Source organism: Hydra vulgaris, chromosome 08, assembly GCF_038396675.1.
Source record: "Hydra vulgaris chromosome 08, alternate assembly HydraT2T_AEP".
Classification (NCBI taxonomy): domain Eukaryota; kingdom Metazoa; phylum Cnidaria; class Hydrozoa; order Anthoathecata; family Hydridae; genus Hydra; species Hydra vulgaris.
This window is the reverse complement of record NC_088927.1, coordinates 19,195,492-19,209,108: the sequence shown is the minus strand read 5'-3', so window position 1 is coordinate 19,209,108 and position 13,617 is coordinate 19,195,492. Positions and strand designations below refer to the sequence as shown.

The 13,617-nt window shown below is 30.8% G+C and overlaps 1 protein-coding gene and 1 long non-coding RNA gene across 2 annotated transcripts; both read right to left on the bottom strand.

Annotated features, from left to right (window-relative positions):
- Positions 1-4,547: 4,547 nt before the first annotated feature.
- LOC136083095 (uncharacterized) lies at positions 4,548-8,271 on the bottom strand. Its single transcript, XM_065802503.1, has 5 exons — positions 8,056-8,271; positions 5,993-6,166; positions 5,539-5,618; positions 4,815-5,019; positions 4,548-4,663 (listed from the first exon to the last, which is right to left on the bottom strand). Exons 2-5 carry the CDS (start codon positions 6,018-6,020, stop codon positions 4,548-4,550), a joined length of 429 nt encoding a protein of 142 aa, XP_065658575.1. The 5' UTR covers positions 6,021-6,166; positions 8,056-8,271.
- Positions 8,272-9,461: 1,190 nt separating this feature from the next.
- LOC136084217 (uncharacterized) lies at positions 9,462-10,229 on the bottom strand. Its single transcript, XR_010640399.1, has 2 exons — positions 10,014-10,229; positions 9,462-9,516 (listed from the first exon to the last, which is right to left on the bottom strand). It is a non-coding gene; the product is annotated as an uncharacterized LOC136084217 (long non-coding RNA).
- Between the last annotated feature and the right edge of the window lie 3,388 nt (positions 10,230-13,617).

The window sequence follows — 13,617 nt, the reverse complement described above, 5'->3', positions numbered from 1 at the left end:
CGGTAAAGGTCGATTGAGGCGTATTATAGAGTTTAATGTATTTATATAACTATAATATCTTAATATTAGGTATTCAACTTGCATATATAAGGTCTAGCTATGCACCAGTTTGGTTTGGCATAATAGCCAATACCGATGCATCGGCTAATAGCAATTAATCAACCGATGCCATCGACCGACTAATCGAGCAATGGTGAAGCCGATTGATTGGTTGCTGGTTACTAATAGCATAGGCTAGTACGTCAAATTACTTCTGATGAATAGAAACATGTTAAATATGTAATTTAAATCCCCAATATTATTATAATACCCTTAAATAAATACATTAAAACTATTATTAGCCAAAGTCAGCATTTACCAATGGCACATCACTAATTTTTTTAAGGCTAAATTCCATGCTGAACACGAATCCACCAAGCATTTTGCTCTATTACATCGTTTAGATCGCGGCCATTTTTTAAAATGGCTGCTATAACGACAATTTTTTTCAGGCACATAAATCTTGATCAAAATTAGTCCTTGTGATATGTCCTTTCTATGGTTTTCTGGGTCAAGGAATTCAAATTTCAATGTAAAATTGACGAATTAACAATGGTTTATTTTAATGAGAATAAAATACTACAGTTTACGATTCAAAGACATTCCAAAAGTTAAGAGATTGATCCGTAAATTTAATCGCAGTGGTTCTGAGGCAAAATAAATTAGCCACAGTTTGTTTTTACAAATATTCATCACGAATAGAATATATTATTGAGCAATTATTCAGCAGTTATAATTACTTTTCAGTAATCAATCAATGTTGTCGACAAGATCATTCACAGACTTAAAAACGTTTATAGAAATTATCAAGAGTGAATTTCTGCATTTTGATTTGTCCGTTTTCCAGTTTCACATGTCTTCTCTGCCTGATATCAGGAGCTACATTAAGACCCAAATAAAATATTTTGCTGAGGAGCTGACTTTCAGATAATAAGTGTAGAATTTCAATTTTAGACTGTGTCGCAGGTCCTCCAAGCTTTTTACAATCTTCCAGCACTTTGAAAGCTTTTTAATTTTCTGTCTTTTCAGTTCTTCCTTTTTCACAATAGATAGTCTTTGGGTGGCCTAAACAGTTGCTATAAAGTCCTTTTCAAGTTTGTGCTTGTATGCGAGCTCGGTAAAGGATGATCTCTGAGTAGACCATTTGCCACCACTACATTTTTTCTGGACAACGTAGTGACGGTTGTGGAGCCGCCGCATATTTTGACTTGGTTGTCAAATTTTGCGAATTCTGATTCACACTCTAGGTTGGTGAGAGATGCCAGTTTCAACTTTTCGCTAGTGATATACGGATTTTTGAAAAAGTCCATTTCAGATAGCTGTCTATTGAGCCTTTCCATTAATTCTTCCGGAATAGCACCGATAAGAAGGTCTTTACCAGCGGTTGATTGACTTTTCTCGGCTTTCAGGTTTCTGAGTTCTGGAATTTCAATTTCAAAAAATGTTTGCACACTATCCCAAGATTGTTCATTATTCGCGGAGATTTTACGGTCATTTATCCCCAGAAGATCCATTATTGGAAATATCAAGATATCGCCGATTTCAGCATAGATTTCGGCTCACAACTGAAACCAATCATTTTGAATGTACGTAACTTATGGGCTACACATAAAATGCTTGACTAGCATTTTCGGTGTAGCCGGTAATGACTGTTTTCTTTTGTTTATTTGGATTGATTATAGTTTTGTGATGCTTTGGTCGCTGCTTTGGTTGTATTACCAGACCTAATGTGATGACTGAATCACCTTTATCGAGTATAAGATCGGCAGCCATGCTCATGTTCAGAAACGCCGCGTCTTAAAGATACATATCAATGCATCGTGGACTGGGAAATACGTAAGTCAAATCTTTGCATGTATGCCTTCGCTTCAGTGCATCAGGATTAGAGGTGTCACTGTCTGCCTTCGAGGTATTATCAGATTCTTCAAGGTTACTGGCAATGGACCAATTCTGTCCATATATTACGTTCGCTGTAGTTGCAATGGTTCTAATAAAATCATTTATGTTCTTCTTGTAGTCCGTAATGCACTGATCTTTGCATCGTACTATCCGTTTATCAACAGTGCGACGACCAGTTTCATCAATGACCAGAACCATCAATTTTGTTTCATCAATGACCAGAACTATCAATTTTGGAAATAAACAATGATCTGGCGCAGAGGAAGCCGCCAGTGAGGTAGACGGTAAATGAAAATCTGATTTTTGTCTTGTCACTGCAGATGAAAGATTAGATTCATCCAGATTCATTATAAGAAGTTCGATTTCATGATCAGAATCACTGGGAGGGCTGCTGTCAACAATTTCTGGTGATGCAGGATACGTCAGTTTTTGTACAGTTTAGTGATCATCAAGCTGTTGTGTTTTTTTCTCAGCTGATGAAAATCTTCGATGTACTCGTTTCTTCTGCTTGCTCCACTTCCTAGACTCGGTGTCGAGACAAATAAAAGTGAAAGACCCGAAAACAGTTATTTCAATAGAATAGTTTATCTTCTTCTGTCATTGTCATGCCAAGTTGTGGCTCCAGTTTTTTTTGGTATAACTTGTCTTTAGCATGTATATCGTACGCGTGTTTTGTCATGCTGTCGTTGAATTCATTTACTTTTTCGTACCATTCGTCCGATTTGTTATGACTTTTATTTCTTTCTTGTTGCGGAGTTTGATGAATCTCTGATAGTTAGTGCAAAATTTGTTTGCAACATTATTGACATGTAAAAGAAAAACGTTCTTCGCAATCCAATCTTCGATGATTTCGTCTGCTACAGTTTTACTGGCAGCCTCTTCAGACAGAGTTTTCTGTCCTGGTTTCGTAGTGCACAGATGAAGCATTTAACCCAACATGTGTGCTCCAGTCTAGAGTTTAGGCCGAGCGATGAATTTTTCTTGTTTGCTGTAAACTTCATCGAAGGAGGCATTTCGCAACACGATCGTTTCTTTGATTTATTGTGTTTGTTGAATTCATAGTACCGGTTATTGCATTTAATCTGGTGGATTTTTTTTTGCACGAATCTGGTAGTTTTTTGCATGGAATCTGGTGGTTTTAAAATCTATATCAATTTTATAATGCGTGTTATGAATCGCTTAAATGATTAGTAATAAAAGATATTCTACATATTCCAGTTAAAAATAAACTTAGGAGTGTAACAAATAGTATAATCCAATAGAATTGAGTGGTAATAGTAATAATATTAATAATAATAACAATAATAATAATTTTAACACATTGCGTAAGAAAAGGTTCGCAGTGTCTCACAAAGTTTGAAAGATCACATTTAATAATGTGCTAACAACCGTTCCTCATTCGTTCTAATAAACCATTATTTCCGATCGGAGCTATTTTTCCTCTTGTAGTATTCCTTAATTTCGAGAACGTCTCTTCACAAGGATTTAGAAAAGTTGAGTATCAGGGTAAAAAACGAATATCGTAGGGTTAACTATCATAAAAATCTGATGAAAGTTAACGTTGCCCGTCACCAAGGTAAACTCTTTCCCTTCCCCCCCCCCCTCCCATAAATACTTTTAAGTGTATTTAAGAATCCTTTAAAAATATCTGCTGTCCCCGTACGGATAATTTCCATGGAAAATCCATGAAAAAACCCATGGAAAAACCATAGGTATTTGAAACACGTTTCCATGGAATTCCATGGAAATTCCATGGGTTTTCTGTGGAAATTCCATGAGTTTTCTATGGAAAGGTGTTTTAAATTCTAATCGAAAGTTCATGGTTTTTCCATGGTAAAATGGCATGTTTTGTTTTTTGAACGTTTTTTAAAATATTATGTTCTTTTAAAAAATATAAATATAAACCTTAAAGCACAAAGTTTATCACGCAACTCGCTAATATATTATTGAGTTCTCCTAATCTATGGTACGCTATCGCGCAACGAAAGCAATAAACAAAATAAAATCTTATTCTTTTTGAATTCTACAAATCTTTGAAAAGTAATAGCTATAGTGCATCTAAAACACTAAAATTTGACTTCACCAAAAGATTTAATACATGCATGTGTACAAGCATACTGAAAATAAATACAACAAAAAACTAGAAGTAATATCATAATATCATAAGTGATATACATTGAAAAAACAATTGAAATAGATTAAGAAAATAATTTTAAAGAAAGTATAACAATTTACATGTTTAATATTTTTAAATATTAAACATATAAATGTTTTTACATTTAAAAATTAATTTTTAAATATAAATTTTACTAGTTTTATTTGATAAAAATAGTATATATAAATCTGATAACTAATAACCTTAGGCTTTAACAAATTAAAATGAAAAAAATATATATACTAACAGTACATTTACATACCAACAGTTACTGTCGGCACATAGTTATCCACCAATTACAAAGCAATATATTAATTAGCGCTTTAAATTATTTAACGTTAATATATAAGGTAATATATTACTTTGTATTTATTTGGCAGCTAACAATGTGCTGACTTTGCACAAAACATTATTGAAGTTCATGAAAACAAAAAATCCTCTGGTTCATTTTCATTTATATTTCCTTTGATTTGCTGCTTTGGAATTTCCCTCCTACTTCTTGCAGCTTTTCAGCCATTGATTGCTTTATCAACCTGTTTTCGGTTCTAGAAAATTGTTTGTGAACATACGCTACATAACAAAACAGAAAAAACATAACTTTTAATACAGTAACGCATTGTACAATGGCATAAAAACGTAACGTTTAGCAATGCCAATTAAAAAAATGACGCAGAAATTATTTTTTACAAATAGGTTATTTTAAAATATAAAACAATCTTACCCAACAGGGCAGAAACTTTTGAGGGATCCAATGCTGGCTTTGCTACTTTTAAAGGGTTACCAACACAACCTGTTACAGAACTCTGTGCCACCTTCTCTTGGGTGAATATCAAATCCATGAGTAGGCTAGCGAGATGAATTGATCTTGTCGAACTAATCATTGAAAGCTTCTTTTTTGATACTTTCACACCAAACCCCAGATCAAACTAAAAAGTTATAATATGTAAAACTTGCAACAAAAATGCAAAACTAATTTTGATTGGTTAAAATATACCAAAATCCAAAATTTGCACATATGGCAACTAGATACGATTAAGCATGTTGATCTAATACTGATCATACTAACATTTGACAAATACAAATGTTTTTTCTTTCTGATGTATCTACTTGAAAAAAGTGTCAAACTTAATAGATCAGCAATGTAGATGCAAAAGCCGAATCTTTTTCAATGCCAATTAATCATTAACCTTTTAAAAAAAGGATGCACAAAATCTAAATCTAAAAAAAATTTGCCAACCTGACGTCAGCTAAGTATGGCACTCTTGTCATAACCTAACCTTAACAGTTAGGTTAAGACAAGGCTACAAGAGTTTTCAGCAATTTTTAAATTTTAACAAAACAGCCTGAACTCTAATAATGAACAATAATATTATTAAATAGTAGTAGTAAATAATTAATAATTAAATAATTCAAACTAAAACCAGTACCATAATTTATATTTATACCTCATCAACTTGTTGAACCCCAGTGACATTCTGCACAACACTTGATGGAGATGGTGAATTCACAATAAATTGTTGATTCTCTAAGAAAGCAATTATAGGTTTATAAATTTATTTCTAAAAGTAAAGTTAAACAAAATATAACTCTAATGACAAAGTAGATTTATTTCCAAAAGTACAGGTAAACAAAGTATAACCCTAATAGCAAAGTAAATTTAGATAAAGCAAAGAAAAATATTTTTAATTTTTAACTGAAAATCATCTTAATCAACACAACGATAGGGAATTTAAAATAGGGACTTAATTCAGAGTATGGCAAATAGGCACTTGATCTATAGTATAGATTTTTTTGGCAAAACATGAATTGATAGAATCAACACTTAACTCATAATAACAAAAGGCAAAAAACACTTTCTTGAATTTTCTTGAATAAGAAAAATTTAAAAAAAATTCTTACTTTGCTGATTTGCTGATGGTTTGTCCATAGATCTACTCAGTGCTGTTGTACGTGCAGCAAAACTTGCTATTTGGGGTGAAGCAATGGGAGACGCATTGTCTAAACACTCTGAACTAGATTGGCTCAGAGCCGATGTTAGGCTTTATTGCATGAATCTAAACATTTTTGGTAAATCTATAACAACAAAATTTGAAAAAGGAAATACATGTAGCATATATTCAGCGGTGGCCAAAAATTAAAGACCACTCATTTTTTAGTTGGTTTCTTAATCTTTAAATTAAAATTAAAAAGATTTTAATTGACATATTAAATTTTTTTTTAATATCTTGTTAATTAAAACATACGGATTAAAATGGTATAATTTTTTTAATCTAATTCTAATTAAATAGCGTTTAACTTATTAAAAAACTGATGAGTACTTATAAATCTTCTTTAAATAAATTGGACAAAATTTAACAACCACTTTCAAATCTTTAACTTGCACTTATTAAAAATAATAATCCTTTTTTTTTTTAAACTGTCTTAATTGCTTATTACGTTGGCTATAAAATAAAATGTCGAAACCTGAGTTTCGATATCAAATAAACATTTATTTTTTGAATTGCAATAAGGATATAAAAATATCTCAAAAATGCATGCAAAGATCGAAGAAAAAGGCAGATACGCGGCTCTTGTATTAAAAGAAGAAGGCTTTAGCATCAGACAAATAGCAGAAAAGCTCGGAAGGTCTCACTTTTGCATTATTAACATAATTCAACGATACAAAGAGACCCGGTCAATTAATGATCGTCATAGGACTGGACACAATAAAATTTCAAATGACTGTGATGTTTGCTCGTTAGTGAGATTAATGAAAGAAAACAGACAAGCATCATCTACAGACTTGTCTACATAATGGACACTGTTAAATGGTCTGAAAGCAAGCCCTAGAACTGTGCGAAGGGTCCTCCACAGTTTAAATTATTTATGACGTGCTGCAAAAAAAAACCATGCTTAAATAAAAAACAAAAATTTGCCAGGAAAGAGTGGTGCAAATTACATAAAAATTAGTCAACAGATCAGTGGAGCCGTGTGGTCTTTAGTGATGAAATGAATGTTGAGGTAGACAACAGAAAAGGTCGTGTAATGTTGCGTAGACTTCCAAGCGAACAGTTTGATGAATCATGCATTTTGAAACGAACAAAACAAGGCAGTGGTTCAATAGGCATTTGGGCCTGTATGAGTACCTGTGGAGTTAGCGTTTTTCATTTATTCGATGGTAGACTCAACAAAGAAAGGTACATCGAAATTTTGGAAAACTCGCTTATTCCTAGCATTGATTTATGGCAGTTGCAAGATGGATTTATTTTCCAGCAAGATAATGCGCCGTGTCATAAAGCGCATGTTGTTAGCGATTGGTTAAATTCTAATAAAATTCAAGTGCTTCCATGGCCTGCCAATAGTCCAGACTTGAATCCAATAGAGAATTTATGGTCGTGGCTTGATCACAAGCTTGGTAAAGAACATCTTTACAATTTGGAAGATTTGAAATCTTCTATCTCTCATCATTTGAAAAATGTGCCTGATGAAGTAATCAAAACTTTAATGAATTCAATGCCAGAACGAGTACAAGAGTGCTTGAAAACAAATGGAGGAACAACACGTTTCTAAATTATTTTTTTATTGCTTTTTGAAATATTTTTGAAACTGGTCTTGAAATTTCGTCCAATTTTTTTTCCCATTTATATTTTTTACTAGTCAGTTTTTTAATTTTTTAACATTATTTTGTAAAAAAATTATAAATTCTTTTATAATAAATATAAAATACAATAAAAATTCTTTCTAAAAATGTTTTTCTTTTTGTGATACCTTTTTCCAAAATAAAATTATACTAAGGTTAAAAATAAATTTTGAAAAAAAAATGAGTGGTCTTTAATTTTTGGCCATTGCTGTATATATATAAATCATAAGCATTTTCCATATATCTTATATAATACATAAACTTTACAAAACTGAGCTGAGAAAACATATATAAACACATTTTAAAAACATTTTTGTCATAAGTGCAAAGAAGCTAAACTTACCATCATTCAATTTACATACTATCTGTTTCATTCGTTCATATTCTATTTTAAAACAAGCATGTTCTTCTGCCTGTATAGTCATAGCAGCAATTTCTGTAGGGTATAAACACTCTGATATTTAGATATATCTAACAAATTATTAGTTGCACAAATTTAAATGATTCAAATAGTGTCGATAATCAATTTTATCAAAATGAGGAGTATTAGCTGATTATGTAGAATTTTTATATATAATAAATAATTTAAATTAAACAATCTTTTAAACTACCCAATAATTTAATTTCTATTTTTCTTTGTTTTGATTAAATCAATAATAAAATAAAAAATAGTAAAACAAGAGGAAATATTATAAAGCAATTAAAAAAAATCGGTTAACTAATAATGAAAAGGTTAAACATCAAGATATTTTTGTGCAGTGGAAGCCAATAGCTGGCACTTCGAACAACTTGAAGATGTTGGTAATCTTGCAGTATTTGGAGATTTTAACATAGCTGTAACAGTTTATGATTGTGAAAACCAGGGCATTTTATCCAGGTTTTCGCTTTCCATTTCATTTTCATTATAACAATAGCTTGAAATAGCTGATAAAATCCTTTTGTCGAAGGATTTTGCTGCATAATCTTCCCTCTAAGATTATTAATTAGAAAACAATTTGACATTTGTAATAAGTGTATTAATGTTGACATTTTTTTGATAGTATATCATTATATAGTATATATCAGTATATTTTTGACAGTATATTCTATTCATAATCAAGAGATGTGATACATACACAATGGTACACAAACAGAAACTGTACAACAGCGCTCGAAATAAATTTTCAAAACTTGCTAATTAAATGTGATTTTTTACCAAAAATAGGATATTTCCCATTGCATTTTTTAAAAATTTTCTTTAAAATAGCTGATCATTGATTGATGATAGGTTGTCATTTCAAGCACTGGTACAAGTATATAAAAAAATATAAGGAGCTTAGTTTTAAAAGTACTAAAGTCACAAAAAACAAGAAAGAGAGAGAAAGAGACAGAAAACTTATTTTAAATCTAATCATATTTTTATGTTGTCTTTTTGTTTTTAAAATTTAAATATCCATAAAAATTACAAACAAACGAATCATAAAATTTTTTATTATTAAACAAAAAGACAAATTGATATATTGATAACAACAAAGTTTCTCAAAACCTTTTTTTTTACACATTTAATTACTTTTATCACTAAGCTATTAAAATAAAATATATAATTTATATGTACAAAACCAGATTGCAACTATACTAACCTTCTGCTTTAATTTATTTTCTGAGTTATAAACATGCATTTTTAATTTCTTGGAAGCAGACTCTTCATTGAATAAAGCATGATGACTTTCATTTGATGAAGAAGGACTCTTACTATAATCTGAATCAAAATTATCTTTTTCTGCCCAATATTTATTTTCTTCTTTGCTCAAATCAATTCGCTTGTCTAAGAAAAATATTAATGAGATTCTACAAAGAAACATAGTAAATTGCCCATAATAATATGAGGCGTTGCGAACGAAAGGGGCACACCAACCAATTTTAGAAAATCCGTTTTCTTTAACCATTTTTTACTTTAGTCTGTCATCTACAATATAACACAAGATCAACGTGTCAGTGGACCTCTTTCTGATTGAAAATCCCTTGTTATTTACACGTGATAAAATCTGAAGAAACACACTTTGTAACAAGTAAAACGTTCGTCCGAAAGAGGGGTCTGAAAAAAACCACTAAGTACCACAGAGGGGGAGGGGGTGTAAACTCTTCTACTACGTGGTTGGAAAAAGTGTAATTTCGCGCGCTTACTCAAAACTTGATTTTGGTTGGTGTGCCCCTTTGCAAATTTCAGTCTAGAAACTTTAAATGCGATTTACTCAAAACTTGATTTTGGTTGGTGTGCCCTTTTCGTTCGCAATGCCTCATATATTAACCAAGTATTTTTACCACCAATTGAAAGAACACGTCCATCATGTGAAGACCATCCTTCTGAAGGTACCTTCTTTTTTTCGTCCATCCATTTGACCTTGCCGACTCGTTTATCGTCAGTAAGCATTCGCTTGTCACTAACAGCAATTGAAGGCACAATTGAAGTTTGCTGGGTCTTCACCCAAAACACCAAAGCGTAACTCATCTTCAAGTCAGGAATCAATATATTTTATAATAACTATAAAAAAAAAATTGTTGGGACACTATTCACACAAAATATAAATAAAAACAATTTTTAAAAAACTAACTAGCACTTTACTTAAAAAAACCAGTTACAACTTATTTGACATATTAGTAATATGTCAAATAAGTTTTAACTGGTTTTTTAGTAATAACTACTATTTATTTTGTAATAGTAATAATTACTATTTATTTTGCTCTTAAATAAATATAAATGAGGTGCCTCACTGAAAAAGGTACCAAGCCTTAGAAGACTAGAACTAGAAACTAAGACTTGGTACCTTTTTCCTGCCTCAAATAATTAAAATTATCCAATTCTAAAATTCCTTATTATCCAATTTATCAAATTGTTCAAAATTAACTTTGAAGGGGAAGGGGGGGGGTGAGGCAACACCTGTCTGGCCTGACACTGAGTAAAATAAATAAACAATACCGAATGTAAATATATGATATCAATTTTATTTCTAATATTATTAACTATAAAAGAAATAATAATTTTTTATAATTAAAGAAAATAATTTTAGAGAAATTGGTTATAGAAATTGATTATAAAAAATACCTTGTAATAATAATAACAATGATTTTCTTAAATAAAACATATTTATAAACTCAACAAACCTTAAAGTTATATATAATACTTAGGATAGCTAGAATAAGATACATGATGCATAATAAAAACAAACACAAATTACATTCAAATAAATAAAGAAAGCATCAAATTTATACAAACAGATTAAACCAAATAGAATTTGGAACTATTTAGTTAATTTCCCATTGATTGGGAAAGAAGCAAACATACGATGTTACAACAGAAAACACATTTAAAGGTAAAAATAAACACTTTTGCTGAATTTCATTAGCAAGCATGGCTACCAAAGTATTACTGTTAGAATCAGTAGTTGTCATAATATGTCTAGATATAGCATGATGAGATGGAAATGCACATCTCCCTGTAGTGAGTTTAATCAAGAGTACATAACACTCATTGTTAACAATAACAAATGAGCTAACAAGACAGAGTATATTATCTTGCACAACTACACAGTAATTAATTCTACTACAACTCCTAACATACTGCTGACTATGCACCATTTGGCCATTACCAACTGCTCTTTTAAAAAAGCTAACTGATCTGGAACTACATTAGGCAAAATTATCTCTAAAGCATGTTTTTCAGCATTGGTTGAAAACTTATACTTTGGTGCACCAAAATATTTTACATTTTCTGTGTTAACAGCTTTTCCAGATGTGTTTGTTCTAGATAAACATTTATCAAAAAATTTAAAAACAGATTCCAGTACAGTACTTAAATATTTAGCACCTCTAGTTGGCAAATTTCTATAAAGCGTAAAGGTACAACATATCTGAAGTGGTACGCTTTGTGTACCCTTAAAAAGGTCCAACAAAAAACCATTGCTGTTTTCAAACATGAAGTTAGAAATGCCCTATAATGGACCCCATTCACGAACAGTAGAAGAAATATGCTGTAACAAATGAATATTATAAGTCATATAATCAATGGCATATTTAGCACAAAAATCTGACACAAACACATGCAATTGATTTTCAGCTCGATCTAGATCTGCATGACTAATACTTTCACTTGACAATATGTAAATACTTTTCACTAGTAACAAAAAATGATTATAATAAACTTGTGGCAGAACACCATGTAAAACAAATGAAGAATAAAATAACAACCAGTTACGCCATTCTGAGGCTTTCCACTGTGCTCTTTCATGTAAAGATCTTGGTGCTCTTGTAATATTACTTGGTGGTTTTATTTTTAGCATCATTTTTTTCATATAGCTAATTTTATTGCCAATATACCATGGCTCATTGGTCTTTTCAAGCCACAAAACGCTCATGTGTCTTGCAACTCAACAGTGCATGTAATCAACAACAAATTAATTATATTAAAATAAGGAATCAGTAACAATGGACTCGCACCCTTTACACCATTTCTTATAACTCCATTTTCTACAAGATACCTCACATCATCAATAAATCCATCTAAAGTTCTGCTTGGATATAATCGATCATCAAAAACACATTTTGGAGGTCCACCATTAATGTTATTAATTGCAATATCTGGATTTAAACACCATGTACATCCGTATTTTCCATTAAATTGTTTAATATTCGGCAAAACACACCTTGCAGCAGAATCACAAGAACATACTAAACAATAAACCTTGCTTAATATATTTTTATTCTGAGATTTACTAAACCACAAAAAACCAGTATTTGCTAATTATGAACATTCCTCGACAAACACCTTTAAAAAAGTGTTTATTTTAGGCTTAGCACCAAACCATAAACCAGTTAACAACACATGCTTCCTTCGAATATTAAAAAGCAACTCATTAATAACACATTGCAAAGGCCAAATACTTTTTGAAGATGATTTAAAAGCACTTGCTCCATCACAATTCCATGTTACTGACATATTTATTGTCTGTTGCAATTCTGCAATAGATTTATACGAAGATCCATCATAAATGTCCTCAATGTTTTCAGCATTATTTTACTTCGATCAAAACGATACTGAATAAGGTCAAATAAATTACTACTTTCTAACATTTCATGTAACTGATGTTCAAGTGGCAGCACAATAAAAAAATCTCTATTCAAACTGTTTTGTACATTAACTTCACAAACTGGGCAAACATCAAAATCACTTACAGTGGTACCCAAATATGTACAAGTAGAGCATTTATTACAATAGAAATGTTGTTCCAATTTGCCTTGGCAGACAACAAACATTTTATTAAACAAATATCTAGTTTTTGGTAACAATAAATTAGGTATAAAAATATGCAAAAGGCTGAGCAAATCATCCAAAGCAAGTTTCGTCAAGCTATGCCGCAAAACAAAGGCCATTATAAGTGCAATTGCACCGCCAACTGCAATTGCAGAATCAGGTAACATTTTTTCTTCATACAGAGGATTGTCAAACAAATTACCATAATATTCATTATGGTTTTCACCATAGTTATCATTATTATCTGATTCACCAATCTAGACAATACATCGTAAAATTAATATATATATACTAATTAATTTTCTTTATTTTTAAATTTAATTACACCTATAATTATTATCTATTATAATTTACTTTATAATTATGCATTAACACACAACCATTTGAGTGTTCTATATAAATGTTGCCAGCATGCAGGTAACATTTATATAGAAAAAACAGAAATGAATATATTTTAATTTATAAATAATAATTATAAGATTCATACCTCTTCCTCATCCAAGCTATCTGCATGGTGTAAAACATCATTTATATTGTCAGTCATACCTTCCTGCTTACATTGTAGTAATTTAAATAAAACAATAAAGTTAAATGAAAAAATATTCATGCACAGACTTT

Coding starts and splice junctions, on each gene's coding strand:
- LOC136083095 (XM_065802503.1), bottom strand. CDS start 6,020: ATGGACAAACCATCAGCAAATCAGCAAA. Junction 5,020..5,538: donor GGGTTCAACAAGTTGATGAG/GTATAAATATAA, acceptor ATAACTTTTTAG/TTTGATCTGGGGTTTGGTGT. Junction 4,664..4,814: donor AAAAGTTTCTGCCCTGTTGG/GTAAGATTGTTT, acceptor TTTGTTATGTAG/CGTATGTTCACAAACAATTT.